The 14,069-nt window shown below is 44.8% G+C and overlaps 1 protein-coding gene across 2 annotated transcripts; it reads right to left on the bottom strand.

Moving 5' to 3' along the window:
- Positions 1–1,262: 1,262 nt before the first annotated feature.
- SYCE2 (synaptonemal complex central element protein 2) lies at positions 1,263–9,430 on the bottom strand. Of its 2 annotated transcripts, none has more exons than XM_084610722.1 (4): positions 9,345–9,430; positions 7,465–7,583; positions 4,858–5,068; positions 1,263–2,280 (listed from the first exon to the last, which is right to left on the bottom strand). In XM_084610722.1, the coding sequence occupies exons 2-4, from the start codon at positions 7,575–7,577 to the stop codon at positions 2,086–2,088; spliced, it is 519 nt and encodes a 172-aa protein (XP_084466848.1). In that variant the 5' UTR covers positions 7,578–7,583; positions 9,345–9,430; the 3' UTR covers positions 1,263–2,085. The 2 variants fall into 2 exon arrangements, with proteins under 2 accessions (XP_084466848.1, XP_084466847.1); XM_084610721.1 differs by lacking the exon at positions 9,345–9,430 and adding an exon at positions 9,105–9,189.
- Positions 9,431–14,069: the final 4,639 nt, after the last annotated feature.

Below are 14,069 nucleotides of genomic sequence, written 5' to 3'. Positions count from 1 at the left end.
TGCTGGATAGAATCAGAGCCGCTGAACTGTGTAAACTGTTAACATTTGGTGGCTGGTTGCCCTGGCCATTGCAAAACAGAAGAAAATGACCAGCAATAGGCTGTGTTCAAATTTCACATCCCTTCACTCAAAGGTAACTTTCTTGACTTGGGAAGGTTGTTGAAACCTCTCGGATTGTAGGGCTTGGGGGTGAGTGGTGAAGTCTGAGCAGTTGAAGAGTGGCTGAGCACAGATCAAGATGTTCAGTAACTCACTGTAATGCTCCCACAATCATCAGGGCAGAAGGATTGGAAATGTGTCCCTTGGGTTGTGTATGTGAGATGCAGTCATGGGAGCTCTGGGTGCACAACTTGACTTCCTTCAGGGAAAAGTTTTCCAAAGAAACCAGGGCCAGATTTTTCAAGTGCTTGGCCCCCACAATTGAAGCCAGATTTCCGAGAGATATCAACGCCTGATGCCCTGAGCTCTTTCCTTGATCTAGGTCCGATGGTGGATGCTGAATTCTCTTGAAACTTCTGGCCCTCGGGCCTGCCTTTTTTTCCAAGGTGTTTCGCTCAAGCACTCAGCTATGACAGTGATGGGGTGGTATCAGAACCTACGCAGAATAGCTGCCCTAGCTCTAGTGATGTGCTGGCGGTTGAGTTTTCAGTGCACAGTCCATCTCTGCACAAGAACCAGTATGTTCAATACCAGAATTGTACTGTAGTCTCTCTGCCAGCAGTGTTCAACTTGCTGAACAGCTGGAGCTAAATTCAATCCTAGCTGAGGCAGGTGGATTGAGCCCCTAATCTCTGGCAAATAGGTTACAAGAAAGCAAAGTTTCATACAGGCAACTGCCATGGCCTATGACTACATGTAGCTCCAGATTTTTTTCAAAGTGCTCAACACCCAACTTTGACAATCTGGTCTGTACTGTTCGTTATGTGAAATGGACATTAGACCAAGAGTAGGAGATGTGCCCTTATCAAGGGGATTAGACAGCTGAGCCATCCTTGCTTGAAAACTCTTTAACAACCAGGGTGGTTTCTCTGGATTGATCCACCTGAAACGACCCTTCTCCTCCACACCGCTTCAGGTTCCATGACTGTGGCAAAAAGTCCCAGCCCACCTACATGTGCTAAGACAATTGGGGCTGCCCCAGGAATTATAAAATAGCCGTGTCCAGCATTGGGCAACAGGAACGGTATATAAAAATAACTTGCCGGTTTTCTGATCTGCTGGCTGTGACTGATGGGTGGAAGTGGCTTCTTAGGACAGAAAGTGCAGTGCTCCCTGCCCTTTTCCCCACACACCCCCGCTTGGCTAGGACTTTTTGTTCCTTTCCTGTAGGTCTGATGTGCAGCAGAACAGGTTCTGTTTTCAGCCCCTGCATGTGTAAGTTGTCTTTTTGTTCTCTGCGTTTGAGAATAATAAGGGCTTATCAGGAACAGCAGCTTAAACTCTGTTCTCCTGTAAAGAAACTGAGCGACAGAATCTTATGTTTTTGCTTTAAATCCCATTGTGTTTTTCATATCAGCACAGACAGCGGTTGGAAATAACGAACAGGCAAGTCACTGAAGGAGACATGTTTACAGCTATTGATAAACCAACAAAGTGGAATGTAACATTCATGTGATCTTTATAAAATGCCTTTTACAATAAACAGCGCTAGGAGAGAGTTAGCGACAACCATCTCCCCCTGCCACACTGGAAGAAAGACATTTCAAAGGCAGCAGGGTGCAGAAGTTTGACAACAGCCACTGGCCATTGCATGATCCTTTCGTATCTTCAGTGGGCTTTAATGACATCTCAACATTCCCTCCCACGTAGATAAGACTTATTCCCACTTTTATGAAGACTGACTCTTGCCAGCTGTGGTTTTTAACCTGTCTGGCTTCATGCCCTTTAGGACACTATCAGAGCTTGAAAGTTTAGGAGTTTTTAAAACAACTTTAACAATTAAACAAACTGCAACAGGAATAGAAAAAGGGGCCCTTATCTGACCTGTAGTCTTATTTTTCCTTTTGCATCAGAATAGTAGCTACACGATGGTTTGAGTGGTTCCTTTGGGCTTTTGATTCCAGCTGGCCCTTCTTCCCAGTGTTCTCACACCTCTGGCTGCACGCACAAGTCTTTATAAGCTGCCTCCACAGTGTGGCAGACTTGTCTGAGCTCCGTTTGGATCTGGCTGATCCTCTCCATTATCTCCGAGAGCTCTTGGAGCTTATCCTGCATTTGCTTGTTATGGCGATCGTAAATGAGAAACATCATTTCCTCCAGCTTCTCTGCCAAACTCGAAACCTTTTGCAGTGCAAGGAAAGACAGGCCTTAGGAATTAAAATGGATCAGAGGCTGATGGCTTGAATATTAAGGGTTGCATTATCCCCCCACTCCCAGAGTAACGGGATGCAACTATCATTGATTTCAGTGGGTGCTCTGCCATGTTGGGATGGGGCTGAGTCTTGCCCTAAGTGTGACTTTTTTCATGAGTTTTAGACAGAGTAGACCAAAACTGATCTCTGCATAAATGTAAATGCTTACTGCAGGCTTCTTATACCATCTTCTGAAAGCATCTGGGGCTGGCCATGTGGGAGCCAGGATACTGACTCCAGGGACTGCTAGCCTGGGCCAGGCTGGCAATTCCTTATTCCTATGCAGACCCCAGCCCTACAACTGGTCCATGCAGCACTTCAGTGCAACTCCATGAGGATCTGCCTGCATGGATCTGAATGCAGGAGTGGGATCTTCATGGGAAACAGCAATATGGCACACAAGAGGATTCTAGCCTACTAGCGGCCATGTGCCCCAGAGATCAGGGCACTGGACTGCAATTCAGGACACCTGGGTTCTATTTCCAGCTCTCCCAGGAGTTAGGTGGCTAGCATGATTTTCAAAAGCCCCAAGCTGCATTTTTAGGGCTCCTAAATACTTTTGAAAATCTGGCCCAAAGCTTTAATGACCGCCTCAGCAATGGTAAGGCGGAAATAACTTCCCAAGTGCATGGAATGTGTGACCGGAGATGTGCTGAGCTGCTCCTGGTAGAGGCCATGATGAAGGTTTTGCGAGGGCGAGTGTGAAATGGGAGACATGTTGGTTTCTGCATCTGTTGGAGATGGAAGTGGAAGCCTTATGGCAAGTTGGAGTGCATTAGACCACAGCGATCAGAAGGTGGTAAAGAATTCGAATGACTTTCCTCTTAACTTAGTTCCATGCTTTGAAGTCACTGGCATAAAATGAAGCTTTGGTTTGTTATTCCTTTTGCATAATAATCCCTAGTTTTTATCAGTAGATCTCAAAGTACTTCACAAAGGAGGTCAGTACCATTATCCCCCTGGGGAAATTGAGGCACAAAGAGGTGAAGTGATTTGTCCAAGGTCACCCAGCAAGCCAGTTGCAGAGCCAAGAATAGAACCTTGGTCTCCTGGGTCCTAGTCCAGTACTGTATCCTATAAGCCACACTGCCTCTCTTAATAATAATTAATAAATATCTCACTCTCGTATAGCACTTGGGAGACCTGGGTTCTATTCCCAGATCTTCCACGGGCCTGCTGGGTGAGCTTGGACAAGTCATATTGACCTGCTGTGCCTCGGTTTCCCCATTTTACAACAATTCTGACTTTTTGTAAGGTGCTTTGAGATCTATGAATGAAAAGTGCTAGATAAGAGCCAGGCGTTCTATATATTACAAGTTAGCGTCTGTAGCTGATTTTATAATGGAAAGCGCCCCACTGTTGCATTATTTTTCTTTACATGTATGTAAAAGTATGCTCCAAAGCATCTGATTTAATGCCTTGGAGGCAAGGAGGACATTCAGGCGGGTGATCTGTGACTGATTAACATGATTAAAATACATTTAAATAAACATTCTGTGAGTGCACAATCTTTAATGTGTGTGCAGTCAGAGTGGAGAGGAGATTAGCGAGGCAATGGGGGTTGCTGCATGTCACAGGGATTCAAGTTAGTGGGTGAGGCGTGATGTTGGGATTTCACTGATGTTGGCAGGTAAAGTGGTTTTACATTAAAAACAAGCTCTGTACTGATTCGCTGCAACGTAGCAGAGAATTGGAGAACATGGAGACTGACAGGGCCCCTCTAGTCCATCTCCTTTCAAGTAGAGTCTAGCTGCTGCTCCCCTCTTTTGTTCTGTCCGATCTACTTTTAAATGCTCTATACGGTGAAACTCCCCCAACTTTCCTTGGGGAGATGATTCCATAACCCAGTATGGGTCCCTGGGAAGAAGACCCATGCGAGAAGAAGACCTTCCTCACACGGCTTTTCCCACTCCCATGAAAATGGAGGGCTCAGCCATCCCTCCCCTTGGCCCAGTTGTCTTGGGATCTGGGGGGGGTGGTGGGGGAGAGGAGCATAGGAGCATGACTGTTGGAGGAGGCGTGTGGGTTGGAGAACGCTGCACCCAGTGAAGTTCAAAAGGAAAAGAGAACACAGTTCTGGGCTGTATTACCTTTCCCAGCCCGTGCTGTGTGACCTATCCCTCTGAGGAGGGGCCCTAGTGCAGCTCCTGCTTGGGAGGGCCTTCTAGGGAGACTCCAGGGTGTGTGTGAGAGGGGGCGATGCATCAGAAGCAAAGGGCTTTCATGCAGATGTCTCCGGTCTCAGGCCAATCCCCTGGGATATATGGTGGGTCCTGCTGCCTGTTCCAGCCTGGGGCAAACCCTGCCTCTGTGCTGGAATGACATGGGGTTTATACCATGGAAGGGGACAATCCACCCCCCCGATATATAGCACTTCCCCACACACACATTTTCCTTTGCTCAGCATTAAAACCCCTCCTCCTTCACCAAGCTAGCTAACTTCTCTTCCTTCCTTTGGCTTCCACCCTCGAGCCCTTGCATATAGCCATCTCACTATCCACTTCACCTTCAGCAGGAGGCTCTCCCTGAAATTGCTCATGACAGTGTGGTCTTTCTTCCGGTTCTCGTTGATCTTCTCAATCAGCTGCTGCGTTCTTTTCTGCAGATTTTCAATGTTTGAATCCAGGGCTGCGAAATAATTGGATGACTTGCCATCCAATGCTGTTACAGGTACATCTGCAGTGGGGCAGAGCAGAGATGTGCTGGGCGATTCCTTCCTGCATTTAAATTGAAATAAATGAACGTGTGTTGTATTCACCTGTACCCCAACTTACACTCAAAGGCCAAAACTTAGGTGAGTTTGAGGACTCGTGAAAGCATTCACTTTGTTTCCAGATAAGAGTAACTGACATATCTGAAGCAAGGGGGGAAGTTTACCTGCTCTGTGGAAAAGGTAAACTTCCCATCCTTTCCCTTGCTGTCACTCCTAAAGTAAGGGAGCATTTTAAAACCAAACAGCGAAGGTCAGATCCTCCCCTGGTCACTGGTGCCTGTATGCATGTAAGAAGGCTGCAGCTATACAAAACTACCATCACAATTCAATACATGAAGAAAAATTACAAAGACTAGAGCCAAAGTTATCGAGCAAAATCAGATGCCAAAGAAAACTGGTCCCAGCTATTTTGTTAATTTCTCTCTTGTGGGAATTTTAGTCCTTTACATTTGTGTATCCAATAATTAAAGCAGCTTATTAACCAGAATCCATTAATCACAAACTTGACAGCTCCTGTGTTAGCTAATTCTATTTTATAAAGGAAATACAGAGTCCCTGTTGGCAGACTTGTTTGTGAAACTATTTCTGCAATGCTAGCAAAATTGACATCTAATTCCATTTGATGGGGGGGGTGGGGGGGAATGACACACATGATGAGCAGCCTCAGGTTCTAAATCAGTACCCTTGCCTATGGAAGGCAGTGTGCTTAGGATCAGCCTTCTGGGTACATTATTGCATTAGCACATTATATACTGTACTGATCAGGATTCCCGCTCAACTCCTGATGCTATTGGCTGGCACGCCTACATCAATGTTTCTTAACCTTGCCTTATGTTGCCTTATGTTGGCATTTGGTCCTGAGGAGGCGTGGAGGAAATGGGTCTAAATAAACCAAGCCATCTGCCAAGGTGAAGCAGCTCAGTGATGGAATTAAAAGCCAGAGACACCTGCTGTTGATTAGCTCTGTCCTCTTATACAGAAATACAAGTTAACAACCCCCATGCCAGGTGGCTTTGTATACAGTCAGTGCGCTGTATGTACACAGCTACTACAAGAGAGGCAGTGTGGCCCGCTGGATTGGCCACTGCCCTGGGAGGCAGGAGATCTGGGTTCTAAATAAATACACTAGAAGTGTCAGGTGCTGGGGGGCCATTTAAGTCCTATAGAGAGGAGCTGAAAGACAAACTGCCTAGCATAACTGCTCCCATCCAAAGGGTTGTCTGCACACAGCTTTTGTATCAGTTTCAAACCAGTACAGGGGTGCTGGAACAATTTGTATAGTGGAAGTGCTGAGAGTCATTGAACCAAACTGGTTTCAGAGTAACAGCCGTGTTAGTCTGTATTCGCAAAAAGAACAGGAGGACTTGTGGCACCTTAGAGACGAACCCATTGATTTGAGCGTGAGCTTTCGTGAGCTACAGCTCACTTCATCGGATGCATTTGTCTCCGATGAAGTGAGCTGTAGCTCACGAAAGCTCACGAACCAAACTGTAAACCCTGTATATAGTGGAATCCACTCCGAGCCAGTGGGTGCGACATCACCCCTAGTTCCAGCACCTATGAACCAGTATAAAGCAGTACAACCCTCTAGTGTGGGCACTGTTAGCTACATGTAGGTCTTGTCTCGGGAAAATGAAACCAATATGGTTATAACTCTTAGTCTCGTCGGACAGTGTCTTTTTTTTTCAGTGTAGCATATGTCATTGTATTCACACACTAGGGGTATCCCAATGTAACTATACTAAACTAATATCTAATCATACCCCAACTGAAATAATTACATTGGTTCAAAGCCTATGTTGAGAGTAGGCGTAAATGCACTGCCTGTCACCACCTCTTTAAAAGCAGTAGATGTCCTGGGAACCACTTTATAGGACTTAAAATGAGTAATTCTGCCTGTGCTCAACACAAGAGAATGTGTGAGTCATTAATTAGACAGCACTTTGCATCAGGAGATCTCAAAGCACTTTACAAAAGAGGTCAGCATCATTACCCTCATTTTACAGCTGGGAAAACTGAGGCACGGGCCATTACTTGCCCAAAGTCACCCAGCAAACTAGTGGCAGAGCCAGGAATTGAACCTAGGTCTCCTGAGTGCCATTCCAGTTCTCTATCCATTGGGAAATACTGCCTCCAAACTAACTTTTTAACTTAAGAATGCAATTAGAAACATTGTCCATACCCAATTATATTAATTAGAAAACCTAATCTGAATACAGGCTGGGAAATTGCTACAATTAACATGAACAACCAAGGCATTCCCAACTATATATTTATTAAAAACACATTTCTTCTTTGGGAAGTTTCTGTTGACATATTCCTGGCACAAGGCAAAGCATTTTCTCCCCTTTCTCTGGCTCTCAGCAAATATTAGACAGAAGTCTGTGCAAAACGCCTCACCTGGACAGGATCTCACTATGTAATTCACGTCTTTCTATATCATCAAAGAACGGGCTGTCCGGTTTAGCCTGCTCCTCTTCTGGCTCTGGACTTTCACATTCCTGATTAGACATTGTAACCTTTAAAAATTAGAGAGATTTTTCAGAGGCTGCATGGATCAGGCACTCCACTGGGACTCATTCTAGCCTTTGGCTCTGCCACTAATTTGCTGTGTGACCTGAGCAAGTCACTTCCCTTCTACCTTGTCTATTTAGAGTTGAAGCTCTCCAGGGCAGGGACTGTCTCTTACAAAGTATTTGTACAACTCTTAGCAAAATGGGGCCCTGGTCTTGTTGCAGCCTCTAGTCTCTATAGTAACACATATAATTAATAAGAATAACAGAATAATCACTGACCTACATGAGCTACCAAATCAAACTGAGAGTTTTAAACTCATATCCAGTAGAGCTTGATAGGAACTTTTGATGACATTTATGGGGGATTGGAAAATGCTGATTCCTCCTAACTGAATCTTCCCATGGGACCATGTCAGTTTCAATTATTTTTTTGTTTTGAAAAAGAATTTTTTGAAAAATATCAAAACAGCCAGTTTTGACATTTTCATAATTAAACATTTGGAATTTTCAGTTCAAAACTACTTTTTGTTTAAAAATCTATGTTATTTTATATTTTAAAATGTTTTTAAAATAAAAAAGGTCAAAACTGAAACACAACATATTGAATTAATGGAAAGGAAATATTTCAATTTACCCCAAATCATTTTTTTCAGTGTTTCAGTTTATGAAAAATTTTGAGACTTTGGCTCTTCGTCCCTATTTGGAACCAGGAAAAAAGTCAAACTCTCAAAATTTGTCATAGAATGGGAAATCCATTTCCTGACCAGCTCTAATATTGAATCTGCTTCTCTTCTACACTAGTTTTACACTGATATAACTTCACTGGAGTTACTCCCAATTTACCTAGAGAGCTGGACAAAATACGCTATTTTTATCTCTGACTTGATTTTGCTTGGAGAGTTTGAAATAGTCTGTATTTTATTAGATGTACTATAGAACAAAATTTGCTAAGAAAAACTGTTAAAACACTGAGGATATATATATAAATATAAAGACACTGCAACTCTAACCTCTGTTAGAGAACTACAAAATTGCATCGATCTAGAAACATTTTTAGCTTTCTAGCTGTATAAGTCAATTGTATTTACCTAGATTGTAAATTCTGTGAGATAAGGACTGTCTTTTTGTTATGTGTGTATGTACCACATCTAACACTGTCCCCACTGGATTTGTGCTGGAAATGGCCCACCTTGATTATCATACACATTGTAAGGAGAATGATCACTTTAGATAAGCTATTACCAGCAGGAGAGTGGGGTGGAGGGAGAGAAAACCTTTTGTAGTGATAAACACCCATTTTTTCATGGTTTGTGTGTATAAAAACATCTTCTGTATTTTCCACTGAATGCATCCGATGAAGTGAGCTGTAGCTCACAAAAGCTTATGTTCAAATAAATTGGTTAGTCTCTAAGGTGCCATAAGTACTCCTTTTCTATCCCCAGTCAAGAGGTTCTAGCAATTACTAAAATAGAAATAATGATAATAATAATTAATAATAAAACACCTAGAACCTACACTGGTTACCTGGATTTGAAAGTGTAACCTTGTCTGACCTCAACCAAGATCTTCAAAACTCTATAGGAATTTAATTTTGAAAAGGAGAGATAAGTACATACAATGTTTGTTAAATTCACATCATTTACTAAACTGAAATGTTGCAGGAAGCTAGCTGTTGACCAATCACTACAATTCCACTCCACATCCTCCCTCTTTTATATAATTAGATAAATTTTACTGGGAAAAATCTGACTTCAGGATTCCCACCTCTGAGACATTGCTGTTTTTCTTAAAGACCCAGCTCCTGGGATCATGTGAGCATCTCAGTTTTCATTAAAAACAAAAAATGAAAGAAGTCATTCCTAAATTTTGTGGATGAGAATAAATGCTTGAAATCATGACCCCCCTAAAGATAGCAAATAATCTGTCATCGTAATCTGACAACCCAAATTTATTTGTCTATTGATTATTTTTAAGCCATGATTTTTTTAGAATTTGGGGTTGGATTTTTTTGGGTTGGCAGTATTATGACTCTTAATATTTGCTTTAAAAAAATCAATTGATCAAAGATTTTCTCATGCTCAAAAAGGGCCTAAAAGAATTCCCACTGTGTCTGAATACTGATGGTAAGCGTTAAATACATTGAAATTAGTCAATTCAATCAAATTAGAGGAGATGGATAGCTAGATGGGTGTGTGTTTTGCCTGCTAGATAAATAGATCGGTGAATCCTACCAGTGTGTGTGTGTGTGTATATAAACCCCTCTAATTTGATTTAATTCTGTAGGGTGGGGTGCTTGTTTTGTTCCCTCCTAAGGGTGAAGGGGCTCCTGTATTGCCCCATAGGAGCATGTGGTGCCCTATAGCAAGGCTGGGGGGATCCCCAATGGGCCGGTGTGAGGAGCCCCTAGGGGAAAGGACCCCCACATGGGACAGCTGTACCCAGGCTCACAGTGCGGGAGACCCCATAGGGGGGTGAGCAGCCTGTAGATGGATGAGGACCCGATATCAGGGCTCACCAGGTGGATTTCATATAGAACTGGGGGCGCTATATTAGGGCTCTCAGGGGGACCCTACAGAACTGGGGGGGCTGTATTGGGGCTCCCAGGGGGGCCCATATAGAACTGGGGAGGCCTGTATAAGGCTCCCATATATATGTGGCCCCTCTGTTATTGCAAGCCTCTCGGTGGGGCCTGGGGGGCGGCTCACCCCAGAGATTGGGCTGGATCGGGGCTCCCAGCGCCCCTCCCCCCTCCCCGCAGCTTTTCCCGCCACTTCCCTGCCCCTTAACGGCCCCGCGGAGAAGAGGGGTGGGCCGGGCCTGGGCCGGAGAATGCCAGCCCTGCTAGCCAATCAGCGCCCTCCCCGCCCTCAGCTCCTCCAATGAGAAGTCGAGGGGGCATGAAAGCGGGGAGTGAGGGGGAGTCCAGGCTGGGGAAGGCGGAGGTGGTGGGAACCAGGCTGGGGGAAGGGGACAGGGCTGAGGGCTCCAGGTTGGGGGAGGGGGGCTGAGCTGGGGGGACCGGGCTGGGGGGGGGGGAGGCAAAGCTGGGGGAAGGGGCAGGGCTGAGGGGTCCAGGCTGGGGGGTGGGGCGGCACATCCAACATAGTTTGGCAGAATTAGTTGCACAAAAGACAGCTGGACTAGCAGGGAGCCTGGGTGTAGAGCACTGCAGTGTTGGGGGGATTTTCATCCCCCCAAATCTAGAGCTTGCATTAATAAAGGAAGCACTGAGTTTGGAACAGAAGCTAGCCCCCCCCCCCCCAGCATTGTTTACACTCCTGTTGCAGGTGGGGATTGAGACTGAAGGACATTAGCAGAGCTCTGGGGGATGGGTAGTCCAGGACTAAATAGCTGTAGAACTATGGGTTACTCGTGGTGTGGAAGGGTTTTGCTCACTCGTCCCCATTTTCTCCATTCAATCCGAGGTGGCCATAGGACAGGAATGACAAAGAAATCCTAGATAGTCACAGATTTCTGGCAGGTTTCAGGTGCACCTGGAGAGCAATTTGGAGAAGCATGAACATCATCTACCCTCACTTGTTGCTTTAGCCCCTAGGAGATTTTGGTTTCTGTGGCTCAGAAGCGCAGGATCTAAAGCATCCCCTCATCTCACTGTGTATGCACCTCCCTGGTGTTCTTCATGCCTATGTGAATGCAACAGGTTCCAAACAGTAAAAAATGAAAATAAACTGGTAGTTGCCAGCGGTGTTGAAAACACAATTATTAAAGAAAACACTACAGACAGAGGCATTCTTGGTTTCATGGCGAGAGGGCTCTTTAATACAAATTTGCATGATTGTGTCCAACCAGGGGATGCAACTTCTTCAGAGATGTATTTGTCTGCTGCTTTTTAGAGTCCGGTTCTCCCCCTATCCCAATCCAATCTTGTATAAGGGAAGTAGCTGGAAACCAGCAAGAGATGGTTAAACCATCTTGGCTTTGCTTTGAATGCCTTCTTGTATTAAGGAAGCAAAGTTGCATTCCCAGCCCTCCCCACCGCTGTCTGGAACTGCTTAATAAAAATTCGTAGATTTGTTCTACGTAACTTCTCCTATTTACGGCGATTCACATTATTCAATGCTTGCATTTCAAAGGCTAGTTAAAATTATATTAATCCTCCTGCTCAGAGGGATCCATGCATTTCTCTTTTAATCCTTGGATCTAAAAGTGCTATCCCATTTTAGAGCTGGGGAAACACACAAGGAATTGGAGTGATGTGCAGCAGAGTCAAAGTTAGAACTTGGGATATAATTCTCATTTCCTTTGTGAGGATGGGTCCTTTAAGACAATTTGACTGTCTCCATATTCTGACAGGTTTCAGAGTAGCAGCCGTGTTCGTCTGTATTTGCAAAAAGAAAAGGAGTACTTGTGGCACCTTAGAGACTACAGCTCACGAAAGCTTAAGCTCAAATAAATTTGTTAGTCTCTAAGGTGCCACAAGTACTCCTTTTCTTTTTCCATATTCTGAGGCTGTGCAGGTCCCTGTAAATTACAGTGTCTTTGAGGTTGCTCTAGTTTATACTCTGCTGCCAGTGGCCCCCACTGGGCCTGTATTCTGGAACCATTTTGACCCACCTTAAGCCTCCTTTATGCTACCATTAGTGTGACTGAGAATCGACCCCATTGAATGGCCACGCGGGCGTCATGCTATCTACACACAAATGGACATCTGAACAAAAGGCTTGTGTCACTTCCTGGCTCCTCTCTTGTTAAGGGTAGTCCATCCTCAGTTCCACACAGGAAGTCCCTGTCCAGGAATAACCATTTCAGATTGATCAAAGATCCAGTATTTAAGAACAAGGGATGCCTCACATGTATGTGTCATTGCCTTCATTCTGTTTGCCTGATGACTTCACTTCTAATAAGAATCATTTAAAAAACAAAAGGAGTACTTGACCTGGGATATTCTATCTACTACCCAAGATCCATAAACCTGGAAATCCTGGGCGCCCCATCATCTCAGGCATTGGCACCCTGACAGCAGGATTGTCTGGCTATGTAGACTCCCTCCTCAGGCCCTACGCTACCAGCACTCCCAGCTACCTTCGAGACACCACTGACTTCCTGAGGAAACTTCAATCCATCGGTGATCTTCCTGATAACACCATCCTGGCCACTATGGATGTAGAAGCCCTCTACACCAACATTCCACACAAAGATGGACTACAAGCCGTCAAGAACACTATCCCCGATACTGTCACGGCTAACCTGGTAGCTGAACTTTGTGACTTTGTCCTTACCCATAACTACTTCACATTTGGGGACAATGTATACCTTCAGATCAGCGGCACTGCTATGGGTACCCGCATGGCCCCACAGTATGCCAACATTTTTATGGCTGATTTAGAACAACGCTTCCTCAGCTCTTGTCCCCTAAAGCCCCTACTCTACTTGCGCTATATTGATGACATCTTCATCATCTGGACCCATGGAAAAGAAGCCCTTGAGGAATTCCACCATGATTTCAACAATTTCCATCCCACCACCAACCTCAGCCTGGTCCAGTCCACACAAGAGATCCACTTCCTGGACACTACAGTGCTAATAAACAATGGTCACATAAACACCACCCTATACCGGAAACCTACTGACCGCTATTCCTACCTGCATGCCTCCAGCTTTCACCCTGACCACACCACACGATCCATCGTCTACAGCCAAGCTCTGCGATACAACCGCATTTGCTCCAACCCCTCAGACAGAGACAAACACCTACAAGATCTCTGTCAAGCTTTCTTACAACTACAATACCCACCTGCAGAAGTAAAGAAACAGATTGATAGAGCCAGAAGAGTTCCCAGAAGTTACCTACTACAGGACAGGCCTAACAAAGAAAATAACAGAACGCCGCTAGCCGTCACCTTCAGCCCCCAACTAAAACCCCTCCAACGCATTATTAAGGATCTACAACCTATCCTAAAGGATGACCCAACACTCTCACAAATCTTGGGAGACAGGCCAGTCCTTGCCTACAGACAGCCCCGCAACCTGAAGCAAATACTCACCAACAACCACATACCACACAACAGAACCACTAACCCAGGAACTTATCCTTGCAACAAAGCCCGTTGCCAATTGTGCCCACATATCTATTCAGGGGACACCATCACAGGGCCTAATAACATCAGCCACACTATCAGAGGCTCGTTCACCTGCACATCCACCAATGTGATATATGCCATCATGTGCCAGCAATGCCCCTCTGCCATATACATTGGTCAAACTGGACAGTCTCTACGTAAAAGAATAAATGGACACAAATCAGATGTCAAGAATTATAACATTCATAAACCAGTCGGAGAACACTTCAATCTCTCTGGTCACGCGATCACAGACATGAAGGTCGCTATCTTAAAACAAAAAAACTTCAAATCCAGACTCCAGCGAGAAACTGCTGAATTGGAATTCATTTGCAAATTGGATACTATTAATTTAGGCTTAAATAGAGACTGGGAGTGGCTAAGTCATTATGCAAGGTAGCCTGTTTCC

Source organism: Lepidochelys olivacea (genome assembly GCF_965140295.1).
Source record: "Lepidochelys olivacea isolate rLepOli2 genome assembly, chromosome: 20".
Taxonomy (NCBI): Eukaryota; Metazoa; Chordata; order Testudines; family Cheloniidae; genus Lepidochelys; species Lepidochelys olivacea.
This window is presented reverse-complemented; position numbering and strand designations above follow the sequence as displayed.